This window comes from Varanus komodoensis, unplaced genomic scaffold (genome assembly GCF_004798865.1).
Source record: "Varanus komodoensis strain SLA01 unplaced genomic scaffold, ASM479886v1 scaffold15, whole genome shotgun sequence".
NCBI classification, from domain to species: Eukaryota; Metazoa; Chordata; class Lepidosauria; order Squamata; family Varanidae; genus Varanus; species Varanus komodoensis.
The window spans coordinates 2,234,014-2,249,151 of NW_025335440.1; the positions used below are offsets into that span (position 1 = coordinate 2,234,014).

At 48.9% G+C, this 15,138-nt stretch overlaps 1 protein-coding gene across 1 annotated transcript in view; it reads right to left on the reverse strand.

The window, feature by feature from the left end:
• The window catches only part of LOC123020788 (CUB and sushi domain-containing protein 2-like), a 429,441-nt gene that overhangs the window by 141,242 nt on the left and 273,061 nt on the right, over positions 1-15,138 (reverse strand). Inside the window, exons 14-16 of the mRNA XM_044424965.1 lie at positions 12,146-12,333; positions 11,244-11,432; positions 9,257-9,373 (exon numbers count right to left, since the gene is read on the reverse strand). Coding sequence (XP_044280900.1) covers positions 9,257-9,373; positions 11,244-11,432; positions 12,146-12,333 — 494 coding nt within the window. The remainder of the gene's footprint in view (positions 1-9,256; positions 9,374-11,243; positions 11,433-12,145; positions 12,334-15,138) is intronic.

The following is a 15,138-nucleotide window of genomic DNA, read 5'->3' on the forward strand; positions in this document are numbered from 1 at the left end:
AATAAATAAATAAATAAATAAAATATGAAGAATTCAGCAAATTCTTCCCTGAAACAAAAAAAAAAACTTCCCCATCTGCACCCAACAAAGTCAACAGGTACTGCATGGAATCTGTCGCCAGTGATGATATGTCTGTCAGAAAAAAGGTAGTAACCCTAATTCAACACACCTTTGGTTGAATAAGCAGGAATTCAAACCCAGACTTTTAAGAGTTAAGCACTCAAAGCCCTGGGCCTGGATGAACATAGCTGCTAATTTTTGTTTCCCCAGATTCATTTAAAAATAAATCTTAAGTTCTTTTTGATCTGAATAATGAGAACTTGGCAGATTTTGGCATATTCTTTCCAAAATCAATCTGAAATAGAATTCTCACTCATCCTTAAAAACGCTCAAGAAATCCATGATGATTTCTATGAATCTGTCCTGAAGAATTTGCAAAGGAACAGCCTTTCACGAAATCCATGAACTTATTTCAAACTTTCTGCAAGTCTATCCAACTTTGCTTGAACAAAACTGTGGCAGTTGCATAAAAATACAATAATCAGGGGGGGGGCAAATTTTAGATACCCCTGATGACTCTCTGAACACTGATGTTATGGTGACCTAGGAAACATATGCCAAGTGTTCTGCACCTGGCAAAGTTCTGGAAATGTTTTTGGTGCTTTTTGCTGTGCTTTTTCAGTTTGCATTCGTGGACAATGCCTGACAGCCAGCAAAGCAAGCCATGGCTATTATGCGCGATCCTTGCCTCTGTACCCATTTCTCGTCTTCCAACAGCGACTGCTCACGGAGGGATGGAAGCCGTATTGAGGGGTTGCTCAGTGCCTGGAGTCTGTCATGATCAAATAAATGTTCAGCCATACCAGGCAAGCGAGAGCTGCTAAGTCTAAAGCTACATGCCTGAAAAGCAATGAAGGGAGCCTGAAAGCTTTGATAGCATGAGATTTAAAAGGCTAGCAACTTAATTCCAGTGGATAACAGAAAATGCCATGAGTAGCTTTAGCCAGGAAAGGAGGAGAACTTTATCATTTTCAAAGCACGACATGGGAACATTTGCGAGGGTGGATCAGAGGCATCTAAACCCTTGAAGTGTGAATGAGCTTGTTCCCATTGCCTCGGCCAGTCCCCAGAGACCTGAGGCATCAAGGTCTTTCCATCTGCCTTTGCAAGCGGGGGGGGGGGGGGGCAGAGGGGGGAACTGAGCGAGCTCATAAAGGCCCCTGCAGAATTGGGAGCAAAAGCAACACTGGTTATAGAAAATGGGGGAAGGATTGACGTGACCATCACGATAATCCACCATCAGTATTTCAAATACACAATAAGAAGCATTTTATTGCACGAGGCTTTTAATCCATCACTTTACCTAGGCTTTCCTTGGATTTCCCAAGGATTTAAAATTGGCTATTTTGCACATAATTTGTTGTTGGTGGTGGTTTATTTGCATTTCTCCCCCCCCCCACACACATGTTTCATCGCACAACAGTAAGTGGCATGGTGGTTTCATGTCACCATTTCCAAATAATACCACATTTCTGCTGTTGTTTTAAGAGGGTGCTTGGAACTAGAGGCTTCTTTGCTCTGCCAGAGACTCGAGTCTGAATTAGCGAGGAACTGGTGAGGCATCTATTCGCAGCTCTGAACCCGCCACGGTCAGACCTTTCTCACAGGTATCCTGCAGAAAGTGAGTCCAAGCAAGCCCACAAACTGGTAGCACAGCCTTCCTTCTGTGAGCATTGGCGGACTTCCTCTTGGCTCAGCTTGCTTTCTAAGACGGATCCTGCCAGGATTTCATCCCAACCCTATTCCTAACCATTGGACACACGGACCGGGAGTTGGGGGAGTTAAAAGTCCAAAACTTCTGGAGTTTCTGCTTCTGCTCACTCTGGCAGTAGCTTCCCAGATGATGGGATGACTGCTCACTCATGCTGTTCAGGCCCTTTATGACCTCCGGGAATCCTCCTGGGGGCTAAATGTTCGGTCGCCTCCCCATAACCTTCTTGCTACCATTGCACTTTTCATCTTTTTTTACTCAGTTGGAAGAGCCCAGAACAGCTCCCCCACAGATCTGAGGATGAGGTCTTGGGAATGGAAACAGACAGCAAAGAAACAGACCAAAACAAAGATGACCCCTCGCCCCCATAAAACATTGCGAAGAAGAACTCTCCTCCATCATTTGGGATCCCCTTTTCATATGGTGCCCTGAGAGGGGGAAAGAGTGTTCTGATCATTTTAATCACGGCAAGATAGTATTGTTGATCACAACCTCCTCAATGTATGAAGCTTGAAGAAATTGGCCCTCCCCCCACCCCTCTCCCCACACACAAGGAGTGGCTCTCCTTTGTCTTATGCATTAACCACAAAAACCGGGACCTAAAACACATCTCACAAATCTTAGAAGGTTGCTCAAAATCTGAGCAGAGAGCCAAAGTCAGGGGCTTAGAGTATCACAAGCAGCCACACACTGGACTGGAGGTGGGACAGTGGAGGAAGACCAAGCCTACTATTTGGTGTGGAAGCAGCCCCAAATCGCAGCATCTGTCTCTGGGGATTCCTCTGTGTGGAGCACTGTGGGAAACGGAAAAACGGTTCTGCTAATGCACAGAAAGTACCAGCCAAGCTTGGTGGGAAAGGCAGAAAATGCAAAGCCATGTTAGAAAGGCCATATTGGAGCGCCCACCATGTCAGGGTCTGCCCGGGCAGCTTGCTCGAGACATATGTTAAAGTTGCTATGGGGGGAAATTGGGGCTGATCTTTGCAGACGTTTAACTTGGGTTGTATGGAATTGCTTCCCTGGAAACCTCAGTCAGGACTTAGCCAGAGCAGGCAGCCAGGGAACAAACTCTCCCAGGGAGAAAACATGAACTAAGAAGGCCAAGCATGGCCGTGTGTTACGGCTGGGGTTCTGTCTGCAGTGCTGCAAAACCAAAGGGCAGAGATGGTTCTGGCTGTCTGAGGAGACCTGATCCACTTTTATTCTCTGCTACTGAATTACAAAGGACAGGACACCTGCCTGAGCCGAATGGGGAGAATATGATTTACTCAGGAGAAGGACCTTTTGCTTTATATCCAGTGCCAGTAAGTGTGGACTAATGTGTTTAAATGAACGGGTTAATCATGATCTCAGACTTTGTGCTTCACAGTTTTGTCTGTTCAGCTGGAATTCAAGTGGGCTAGTGAGTGTTGCAATTGACCCAAGGAGAACAAGGCTGGGAGGCATCCTCAGCAAGGGTTCCAAAGACTTCTGCTTCGGGCTGGGACACGGCCTGGGCGAGGACTGGCCCTTGGCCTCAGCTTCCAGCTGGTTTTCTGCTCTGACTTCCTTTCCCGGCCCTGGCTTGACCTCCTGGCTCCAACACAGTGGCTGCCTACAGTCAGCTCTGTGGCTGCCAGTGCTGAGTCTCAGGGATAGCCGGGCCTGGTATTAAGAACCCCCAAACCGGCCTGGCCTCTCTCCCTTGCCGCCCCCCTGATCATTTGGTCCCTGCCTGCTTCTGATGGGACTCGGTACTCCTTTGCACTGGAAAGGATCCAGTCCATAAGGACGTGTGCTCACCATGTGCTCACCAATGCATCTATTAGCGGGGAAGGTGGAAAAAACCCATAACGGAAAGCTGCTGCAAGATTGTGCATGTTAGGAGAAAAGGCCATGAAAATTCATGTAACATTTTGTGCTGACTTTTTAAGGAATAAAATGAAATTGCAAACCGATGTGGGGCTGGTTTAGAATGAACTAAGAAATGGGGGAAAATAAGGGAAGAGAAACTGAAAATGACAGATTTATTCATCCATATATCTGATTACAGAACGAGCGTGTGGTCCCTGCATATCATTTGAGGGGCCAAAGGTTATAGAAACATAGAAACAGAGCGAGTCAGAAGGGGTCTCCTGGGCCATCTAGTCTGACCTCCGGCACCAGCCGGCTCCGCTCACGACATGCCCACCGTGTGCACGTCCAGCCTATCCTTGAACACACGCATCGATGGGGCCCCAACCATCTCCCGGGAAAGCCTATTCCACACCCTCAGGGTCCTGACGGTCAGGAAGTGCTTCCTGGCATCCAAATGGAACCTTGGCTCCCTGAGCTTCGCTCTGTTGGAGCGCGTCCTGCCTTCCTCTGCAGGGGAGAACAGGTCTCTACCCACCTCCATGTGACATCCTCTCACATACCTGTATGTCACCAACAGATCCCCTCTGAGTCTCCTCTTCTCCAGGCTGAAGAGACCCAGTTCCCTCAGTCTCAACTCATACCCCATCCCCTGCAAACCAGCCACCAACCTTGTGGCCCTACGCTGCACTGACTCCAACCTGGCTATATCATTTCTGTAATGAGGGGCCCAAAACTGAGCACAATACTCCAGTTGCGGGTGCACCAGAGTCGTATAGCGTGGTAGTAATACCTCTCTCGATCTAGAAGCCACACTTCAGGCTATGCAACCAAGGGTGGCATTCGTCCTCTTGACCACCGCATCACACTGCTGACCCATGTTTAGCCTGCAGTCAACCGGTACCCCAAGATCCCTTTCACAAGTGCTGCTCTCCAGCCACTTGTCCCCTAACCTGTACTTATGACACCCATTACTATGCCCCAAGTGCAAGACCTTGCACTTATCCACATTGAACGCCATCCTGTTGTCTCCTGCCCACTTCCATAGTCTGTCCAGACCCTTCTGGATCTGGAGTACCTGCTCCTCAGTTGTGGCCACTGCCTCCGTTTTAGTATCATCTGCGAATCTGATCAGCAGACTTCTCACCTCCTCCCCTAGGTCATTGATGAAAAAATGAAACAGGATCGGCCCCAGGACAGAGCCCTGGGGGACCCCGCTTGTCACTGGCCGCCATCCCAATGATTGCCCACTAATGGTAACCTTCTGCTTTTGGTCAGTCAACCTTGCCCTAATCCACCGGACAGTGCTTTGGTGTATTCCAAAACTCCTCAGTTTCTCCACCAGGATATCATGGGGCACTTTGTCAAAGGCCTTGCTGAAATTCAGGTATACCAAATCCACTGCATCCCCTCCATCCAGCCATCTCGAAACCTTGTCATAGAGTTCCACAAGGTTTGTCTGGCAGGACCTGTTTTTGTGGAAGCCGTGTTGTGTGGCTGTCAGCCTCCCTTCCCTATCTAGCATCACTAGATCTCTCTCTATTATGAGCCTTTCCATTGTTTTTCCTACAATGGACATAAGGCTAACAGGTCTATAATTCCCCATGTCCCTTCTACGTCCCTTTTTGAAAATTGGGACCACTGATGCCACCCTCCAGTCCTCTGGAACTTCACCCGTTCTCCATGAGGCCTCAACAATGGAGGCCAGCGGGCGTGAGAGAACGCCTGCCAACTCTCTAAGTACTCTGGGGTGTAACCCATCAGGGCCTGGTGCCTTCGTAATGTCCAATACCCTGAGGAGCCCCTCAACTTCAAGGGGGGTGACTCTAATCTGTTCCCCTAAGTTCCCAGCCTCATCTAATCTTTGCGGATCTCCCCCGTCCTGCTTTGGGGAGAACACAGAGGCAAAATAGTCATTTAGTATCTGTGCCTGTTCCCTCATATCAGTCACTGGACCTCCTTCCTCCTTATTTAGTGGTCCCACCACTTGTCTCCCCTTCCTCTTCCTATTTACATGCTGAAAGAAGCCCTTTTTATTGCTCTTGATATTCTTGGCAAGTCTCAGCTCGTAATTAGCCTTAGCCTTGTGAAGAATCCTTCTGCAACGGACCTCCTCCCCCCGGTATACCCTTTTGTCTATTTGCCCCAGTACCCATTTCCTACGGAGGTTCTTCTTTTGTCTAATCCCTTTAACTACCTCCTTTCACATCCATGGCGGCGCTCTCCTCCGCCTCTCCACCTTCCTGACTAGAGGTATCGTCAAGGCTTGCGCCTCCAAAACCTCCCTTTTGAGTGCCATCCACCCCTCCTCAACTCCCTTGCCTTCCCGTAACCTCTCCCAGGAGACTTTCCCCAGTCTGGCCTTCAGTTGGCCAAAGTTGGCCCTCTTGAAGTCCCAGCTTCTAGTGCTCAACCTGCTGCTGATCTGAGAGTTATTTGGACTCCCAGTTCAGAGATCTGAGACCATGCTTGGGATACATAGCATGAAAGCTTACAGCAACCATTTCTGATTCTGCCATCATAATTCCCTCTGAACCTTTACGCATAATTCAAAAGGGCTCCCAGGCATAGCCCAGGTGCGGGCTGGGTGCAGCTGTAGCTCAGGGGTGGGACTTGTGCTTTTGGATTGCCAAGCATCTTCAGCAGGACTGGAAAAGCTCCCACCTGAACCCAGGAGAGCTGCTGCCAGCCAGTGAAAGCCAAGCTTGGCTAGATGGATTGAAAGCATGACTTGGGATACGGCCAGCCCCTCTGGAATCCCACGATCAACTCACCCCACACGGCTCACTGATGGTTCTCCCACAGGGTGACCAAAAGCCTCTCTTTGATCTTCCGGAAAACAAGGTGCCGTGGGAATTACATCTTACAGGAGAGTGCCAGGCACCATGTGCCTGAAATGTGCAGCGGGATAACGAGAGGCCGCTCGTCAAAAGAGAATCCAGGGCTGAGTGGATTAAAGAAGAGTGGATTTCTCCTGCTCTGTGGGAAACCGTGCTCTGTGTGTAACGCCTCCACTAATGTGCTGTGCTTTTCAGCAACGGGTTTATCTGCCTTGATACAATTGGCATCACAGAGCTGATTGATAGCGGCTCCCATTGTGTCGGTATCTCACAGGACTAGAAGAGCAGAGACGCTGAAGGCAGCTCAAAATTAATGTGCGCTTACGCGCCTCTCTCTCTCGCTTTCTTCCTCTGAACAGCATGGCAGTTCGTAGCTGCACTTTTTCCATCCTACTTTGTCAAAGGCACCATGAAAGAGCAGAAGAACCAGGCTGGTGGGAGAGGAATGATAATCTGGTGCAGAGAGGGAACTTGGGGAGAGGTTGTCCTAGTCTGCCCGGAGACAAACATCTCAAACTATGCCATAGGCAGAGCAAAATGGACCCAGCCCGTTTTGACATCTTATCTTGCTCTTTCGAACTTGGTGCTGCTTCCAATCTGCCCCCAGGGACATAAGTGTCAACATCACTCTGAGAACACTGTTCAAAATGCAGTTTCAAAACATCAGCCCAGAGAGATTTGCGAATGAAGAGCCCTGACTTTGCTTGTTTAACATTTTGTTCATGCCACTGTTGTCTCTGCACCAAGCAAAGGTTTCTGATTGTGTGTGAATTTTCCTCTCCATTGCAAATGCAAAATGGGCAGTGATCTAACTTAATAGCATATATCTATTACAGATCTTGTAGCAAAGGCCTTGGGAGGCAGAGAAGGGTTAATTAGAAATTAGTTGGTTTTAGAGGCACTCCAACTGTCAGGGATGAGGGAGTGGTCCATGTTCTCAGGGTTATCACAAGCAGCCCAGAAACTTCAACTGATCCAAAACAGGACAGCAAGACTGTTAATGCGGACTGGCTCATGAGAACACATCATACCAGCCCTCCTCCAGCTGCACTGGCTGCTGGTTGAAGTCTAGACCGGATTCAGAGTGTAAGTACTAACACAGAAAGCCTTAAATGGCTTGCAGCCAGGATTAGAAAGGATTGCCTCCTTCCATATGTAGCTACCCAGAACCTGAGATCACCTTTGGGGGTCCTTCTCCAGGATTCCCCTCCAAAGGAAATGAGGTGAGTGGCTACCGGGAGGAGGAACTTTTCAGTTGTGGCACCCCGATTTTGGAATGAGCTCCCCAAAGAGGTGTACCTGGTGCCTACTTACATAGACACATAGAAACAAAGTGAGTCAGAAGGAGGCTCCAGGGCCATCTAGTCCAGCCTCCGGCTCCAGCCAGCTCCACTCATGCAATCCCCAACATGTTCTTACCCAATTTTCCTCGAACATCCTCACTGATGGGGCCTGCACCACCTTTCTTGGAAGCCCATTCCCTATCCTAGGGGTCCAAACCATCAGGAAGTACTTCCTGACATCCAACCCGAAGCCTGGCTCCTTGAGCTTTGCCCCATTGGAACACGTTCTGCCCTCTACTGCAGGGAAGAATAGCTCATGGCCCTCCTCCACATGACATCCCCTCACATACCTGTAAGTCACTAAAAGATCCCCTTGGAGTCTCCTCTTCTCCAGGCTGAAAAGACCCAGTTCCCTCAATCTCTCCTCATATGTCACCCCTCCCAATGTGACTACCATTCTTGTGACCCTGTGCTGAACCCATCGTAGCCTAGCTATGTCTCTGCTAGAGACATAGTTCTGGAGCCCAGAATTGGATGCAATACTCCAGTTGCAGGCACACCAGGGTCTGTAGAATGGTATCAGCACCTCCCTGGATCTGGGAGCCATGCTTCTGGCTATACATCCCAGGGTGACATTTCCCTTCTTAACTGCCACAGTAGTCACCCTCTGCCTACAGTCCGTCAACCATGCCCTAATCCATCGGACAGTGCATCGATCTATCCCAAAGCACAACACTTTCTCAGCCGGGATATCATGCTGTGCTTTGTCAAAGGACTTGCTGAAATCCAGGTAAACCTCATCCCGTGTGTCCCCTCTGCCTAGCCACCTCAGAACCTTATTATGAATCTTTCCATTGCCGTTCCCAGAATGGACGTATGGCCTGTATTTCCCCATATCTCCTCTGCTAACCTTTTTGAAAATTGGAACCACTGATGCCACTGTCCAGTTCTCTGGAACTTCTCCCATTTTCCATGAGGCCTCAAAAATGAAGGCCAACAGCCACGAGAGTATCCCTGCCAATTCCCCTTGCGTGTTGCCCATTAGGACCCAGCATTTTTGTAACATCCAGCATCCTGAGGAGCTCCTTGACTTCTCGGGAGGTGACTCTGATCGGTGCCCTCATAACCTCAACCTCATCTAGCCCCGCAGGTAGATCTCCCCCAACCCAGTTTGGGGAGAACACAGAAGCAAAAAATCATTTAACTTCTGTGTCTGTTCCCTGACATGAGTTACCAGGTTACCAGGTCCCCTCCCTCCCTTTTAAGTGGTCCCACCACCTGTCTCCCCTTCCTTTTCCTATTTACATGAAGGTAGAAGCCCCTTTTGATGCTCTTGACATCCTTTGAAAGTCTCAGCTGCCTCCCCAGATCACCCCACAGACTCTCAGCCCAACCTGTTGTGGGGATAAGATGGAGAGCAGGTGGAGAATGATGGCAGCCATTTTGAGTTCTTTAAAAAGAAGTGGTGGGATAGAAATCTAAAAAATAAATAGATATATAAATATGTAGATTTATGGCAAGTGATGTACCTTTGCCATGAGAAGCTTCTATGATCCATGTGCAGTTTAAATTGTTGGGATAGAAATCTGGGAAGCCTGGCGATAGGACGGTGCCGCTGGATCCACGGATGTAGCCCCCACAGAGAGCTGCAGAGTCAAGAGAACAGAGAAGAAGGCACTGAAATTCAGGTTTCTCAGATGGTGAAGTTGGCTTCCCTTGCAGTTGCTCAGCAAAGACCAGAGTGTCTCCCCACATACTGATTTTAATGCATTTGTGGATGGTCTGGGAAGGCAGCCTATAGGTTATGGTGCCATTGCAGTTTGGTTTGATGTGGTTATGGGCGATTGGTGTCCTGTCTTTTCTCTCTTGCAAGGAACCCACGGCAGCTTCTGTGCTCCTCCTCTGAACTGGTTACCTGAAGGAGCGCTTACATCCATATATGCCCGGCCGCCCCTTGAGATCAGTGGGAGAGGCCCTTCTCCGGGAACCCTCCGTGAAAGAAATTAGGAGGGTGGGTACTCGGAGGAGGGCTTTCTCCACGGTGGCACCTAAGTTATGGAACGTGCTCCCCAGAGAGGTCTGCCTGGCGCCATCGTTATTTGTTTTTCGGCGCCAGGCGAAGACCTTTTTATTTAAGCGGCATTTTAACTGTTAATATTATTGGATTTTATCTGGCCAGGGTGGCTTATTTTATATTGTATTTTTTGTATTTTTAATCTAATGTTTATATTTTTATTTATTTATTTATTTATTAAAATATTTCTATTTAATATTATAATTATTTTTTAATTTATTGTTGTAAGCCGCCCCGAGGCTTCGGCGAATGGGGCGGCATAAAAATGTTTTAATAATAATAAATAAAACTTCTACAACCATCAATCATGCAGGAAAGCCCCGTGCAGCTGGTTCATTGGGACGGCACCAGGGGAGTAATCTTGGGCTCTCCCTGCCCTGCCCCTGGGCCATGGATCGTGACCTCTGGAGCCATCCCCATTAAAGAAGGGCTCAGACGGAAGCCAGCAAAGCAGCGGCAGATCATGAAGGAGGGCCTGCGGTCCCAGTGGCTCTCTCCTCCCTGCCAGAGCAGGTCACTCCACTCGCTTCCACCCTCTGTGCCCGGGCCCTGCAGCCCGGGCAACCTCAGCTACACCACGCACAGACCCAAGCATGCAGGAGGCACCCTCCTTGGCCCAAATACACGCACATCCACTCGGACTCTGGTCCTCTGTTCCCAAGCAGGATTCCTCCGGGAAGGTGAAGCTTCATGAAAACCCTTCCCCGAAGTATGACACAAACTAGGGGTTTAAGCGCTGGCACTCCTAATCATATGCCTGAACTTGGGAGCAACACCGCTCTGTTCTCATCCAGGAGTTGTCTGAGCCCTTTGCCACCTCCTGCTTGACTCCCCAGCTGCTCCCACCTCAGTGGGAATGGGCAGATCCACAGAGTGTGGGGCTACGGGCCTTCACACACACATTATGCAGGCGCATGGCCAGGAGAGGGCTGCTGGCAGACTTCTGTGGGCAGCTGTTTGGCTACTGTGAACAGAATGAGGAGCCAGGTGGATTCCCTTGGTCTGGTCCAGCCTCAGGGCTCTTCTTGCATCCTTATGGGAAGGCTGCTCAGGGCAGGGCTTTCCCTGGGGGTCCCTGGGACCTGGGTTCCACACAGAGCCCGAAGCCACTTCTTAGGCACTTCAGAAGGATCGGAGCATCTGCAAAGTCTGGCCCTGAAAGTGGGTTATCCATCCCTAACAATGAAGGAAAGAACCGGGGGATTGGGGAAGGGAGATGATAAAGGAAGCTGAAGAGTGCTGACTGGAGAGCACTTGGAATTTCATTTTCCTCTTTAGGAGAGCTTCAACTATTGGTTAGTATAGAAATGAACAAATAAATTCAACAATGATGCTCATACAAGGTCCCGCCTTGATGAAAAGTGGGGATAGGTGCGTGAAGGAGTGAAGCCAACATGGCACACACCTCCTCAAATCCAAAGATGTTCGGGTTCAGCACTTACCCTCGCAGCTAGGAAGAGGCCTGCTCCACTGGAAATTAGGTTCACACTCCAGAGCTTCATTGTCACTCAGCGTGTAGCCTGGGTCACAGCCAAAGGTCACCAGGGCTCCCACATAGAAATCATTCCCATGACGTTGCCCATTGACAGGAATCCCTGGGTCCAAGCAGTGGTCTGATTGGAGCTTTACTGCTGTGAAGAGCAAGCAGACACAGAGTGACCACTGGCTTCTCTTCTGTTGGGAGTGAGCAAGAAGGCTGCTTTGGGTGCTCCTTCACAAGGACTTCTGGCTGAGCTGCAGCAGAATCAGAATCAGGATGTGAAGCAGGGCTGAAGGGAGCCTGGGAAGGTGGGCCAAGGGAAGGTGGGAGAAGCGGAGATGCTCATCTCAAGGCCAGATGCCCAGGGAGGCAGGCAGTCCCCAACCCAGGTGCACGGTTGCTGGGCAGGGACTCAGAGCAGGGCAGTGTCCCAGGCACAGCTGGTGCCCCATCACCAGCCCCAGCAGAGGGGGGTGGCCCAATTAGCGCATCTGCATGTGGGGAGGAGGTGCTCACTTTCAGAAGGCCCCTCCCAAAGGGACGGGGCCCAGGCATGCTCACAGAAAGTCTACTTGGAGGAGAATCCTCGATTGGGTACAACGAACCACTCTGAGCATGCTCAGAGGTTCCTTCTGAGTGTTCTGTGCTTTTGGGTCATTAAAGGGCACTTTCCAAGAAAAAGGGTCTGTGGCTTTTGGATATGCAAAGGAGGAACGTTGGCCCTCAACATCTCTCTCTCTCTCTCTCTCTCTCTCTCTCTCTCTCTCTCTCTCTCTTCTTTTTAATCTGACTCCAAAGGTGAGATGTAATTCATCTCTCGGTAACTACCCAAACAGGTGTAAGGAGCTGCACTTTCCGACTCACTTTCATAGTGGATCTGAAAGCCGATGTCTGAGTGGCTCTTGTCAGTGGTGAAGAGCAGATAGAGGAAGTTGCTGGTGCTGATGAGGAACTGGGGCACCTGGGTACCGTCGTAGATGCCTATCAGCGGGGACGAATAGGACTTGCCGTCACGCACTTCCAGCGTGTCATAGTTCACCTCTGTTTTGAATCTGCAGCGGGGGCAAGAGAAGAGCCCGTGAAGACAGAAAGTCCCCCATGCCTGCTCAGACTCCCCTCCTCCTACCATGTGAATGTGGGGCTCAAGAAAGGCCAGGCACGCATCTCTGTAACTGCCACGTCTAATTTGGCCTCAGGCACTTCATGTATCGTTCATTTTCAGTCCTTACAGGGCATTGTGCAACCAAATGTTTCTACAGAATAGAAAAGGAGTAATGCGATGAAATGTGAAGCAGCGTGAAAACAAACAAACTCCAATTTAGGAGGAAATATGAAGAGAAGGGAAGAAAACATGCTCCAGAATGGATTTGGAAATCTACAGTGAGATTCTACGGGTCTGGGGAAATAGGAAGAGATTTGCCCAGCACCAAAGGGAGAGTGAGGCAGGCCTTGGTCTGCCCGGACCACTTGGGCTGCAGAATGCTTGGCTGTGAGCCACTGCAAGCAGAACCTCGTAGCCCCCTGCTGCACCTCACCTGCTGGGGCACACGAGGAAAGGGCCGCTCTTTTCATGAGACCAAGGCATTTGGCTCCATTCGCACCTACACTCTCTCTCCTTTGTTGCTGCAGGTGTCCTTTCACACATTAGCGGATTCAGACGTGGTACAGGGGATCTATTTCTGAGGTTAAGGCTGGGAGAACTCTGGTTCAGATCAGTTCCTAAGCATAATTTCGGCCTTTTCCTGATCATATGTACAGGAAGTGGAAGCAGGAAGTGGAAGCAGGGCCAGGCCACAAAGGAAGAAGAACAACAAATAGCAAGGAATTGCAGGAGCGGCATCAAGAAGACTAAAGCAGGAAATGAACTGAGAATAGCAAGGGATGCTAAGCACAACAAGAAAGCCTTCTTCAGAGACATCCAGAACAAAAGACATGAGAAAGAGAAGGGGGTCCAGCTATTAAAGTGGATGGCAGATTGATAACAGACAACAAGGAAAAGGCAGAGGTGCTCAATTCCTCCTTTGCCTCAGTCTTTTCCCACAAGGAAATCTACCTCAAAGAGGAAGTACAAGCTTCATGTGAGAGCTGGCAGTCTAAGACTGGCAGACAAATGGTCAAGGAATTCCTCGATTGAATAAACATGTTCAAATCTCCAGGGCCTGATGAACTCCATCCCAGAGTCATAAAAGAGCTAGTGGAGGAACTCTCAGAACCACTTGGGTATAACCTTCGATAAATCTTGGCAAACAGGAGAAGTGCCAGAAGACTGGAGAAGGGCTAACATTGTTCCCATCTTCAAAAGGTGAAAAAAGATGAACTACAGACCAGTTAGTCTGACATCAATCCCTGGAAAAATTCCGGAGCAAACTATTAAAAAATCAGTCTGCAAGCATCTTAAAGAAAGTGCAGTGATTAATAGAAGCCAACATGGATTTATCAAAAATAAATCCTGTCAGACTAATTTAATCTCACTTTTTGATTGGGTAACCTCCCAAACGCCAGAAGAAACACTGTGGTCATAATCTCCCTTGATTTTAACAAAACTGCTGACATACTGCCCCATGACATTCTGATAAGTAAGTTAGCAAAAACTGGACTAGATGGAAACAGTATTAGGTGGATCCAAAACTGGCTGTTAAATCAGACACAAAGCCCATCAAGGGCACCTTCCCAAACTAGAGGGAGGTAACCAGTGGGGTGCCACAGGGTTCAGTCCTGGGCCCGGTGCTCTTCAGCATCCTTATTAATGATTTATATGAGCAAAATACAAGGAGAGATAATCAAATTTGCAGATGATACAGAACTGGATGGAATAGCAAACACCCTAGAAGACAGCATGAAGATCCCGGGCGATCTTGATGAACACTGGCCTGAAAGCAACAGAATGAGATTCAATAAGGGCAAGTGCCAAGTTCTCCACCTAGAAAAAAGAAACCAAATGCATTGATACAAGATGGGGAATATGTGGCTCAACAGAACTGAAAAAGAAAAAGATCTCAGCATAATTGTGGACAATAGACTAAACATGAGCCAACTATGCAATGCAAATGCCAAAAGAGCAAATGCTATTTTGGAATGCATTAATAAAGTACTATTTCCAAACACATGTAGGAGTTCCCCTATACTCCTCACTAGTCAAACCTCAACTGGAATACCATGTCCAGTTCTGGGCACCAAGATTTAAGAAAGATGCAGAAAGATTAGAAAGGGTCCAGAGGAAGGCAACAAAAATAATGCAGGGTTTGGAAGCACTGCCCTGTGAGGAGAAACTGAGAGAACTGGGCATGTTCAGCCTTGAGAAGAGAGACTGAGGTGGGGACATGATATTCCTCTATAAGTACCTCAAAGGCTGTCCCAAAGAGGAAAATCACGATCAATTCTTGCTGATACCAGAGTGTGGGACACAGAATAATTAATGCAAGTTGCAACAACCCAGATTCTGACTGGATAGCAAGAAGCGCTTCCTCACTGTCAGAGCAATTTGGCAGTGGAACCAGCTTCCTAAAGAGGTGGTGGGCTCTGCCGCACTGGAAGCATTCAAGATGTACAGCCCTCTGAGTGGGATGGTGTAACTTGGTGTCCTGCACTGAGCAGGGGATTGGACCTGGTGGCCTTGATGGCTCCGTCCAACTCTACTATTCTATGGTTCGATATACTCTACCCATGAGGAGCAGAGTGAAGGTGAGTGCACTGGCTCATTTTCTTCTAAATGTGGGGAGTGGCAGTCTGCAGCAGATGGCCTTCTCCATGCATGTAGGTTCTCTATGAGATTTCGCAGACATGGGGTCGCATCCAGTCAACCTGCAGCTCCAGATAGACTCCCTCTGGAAGAGTTCTTCTGAAGGACTCCCCTATTT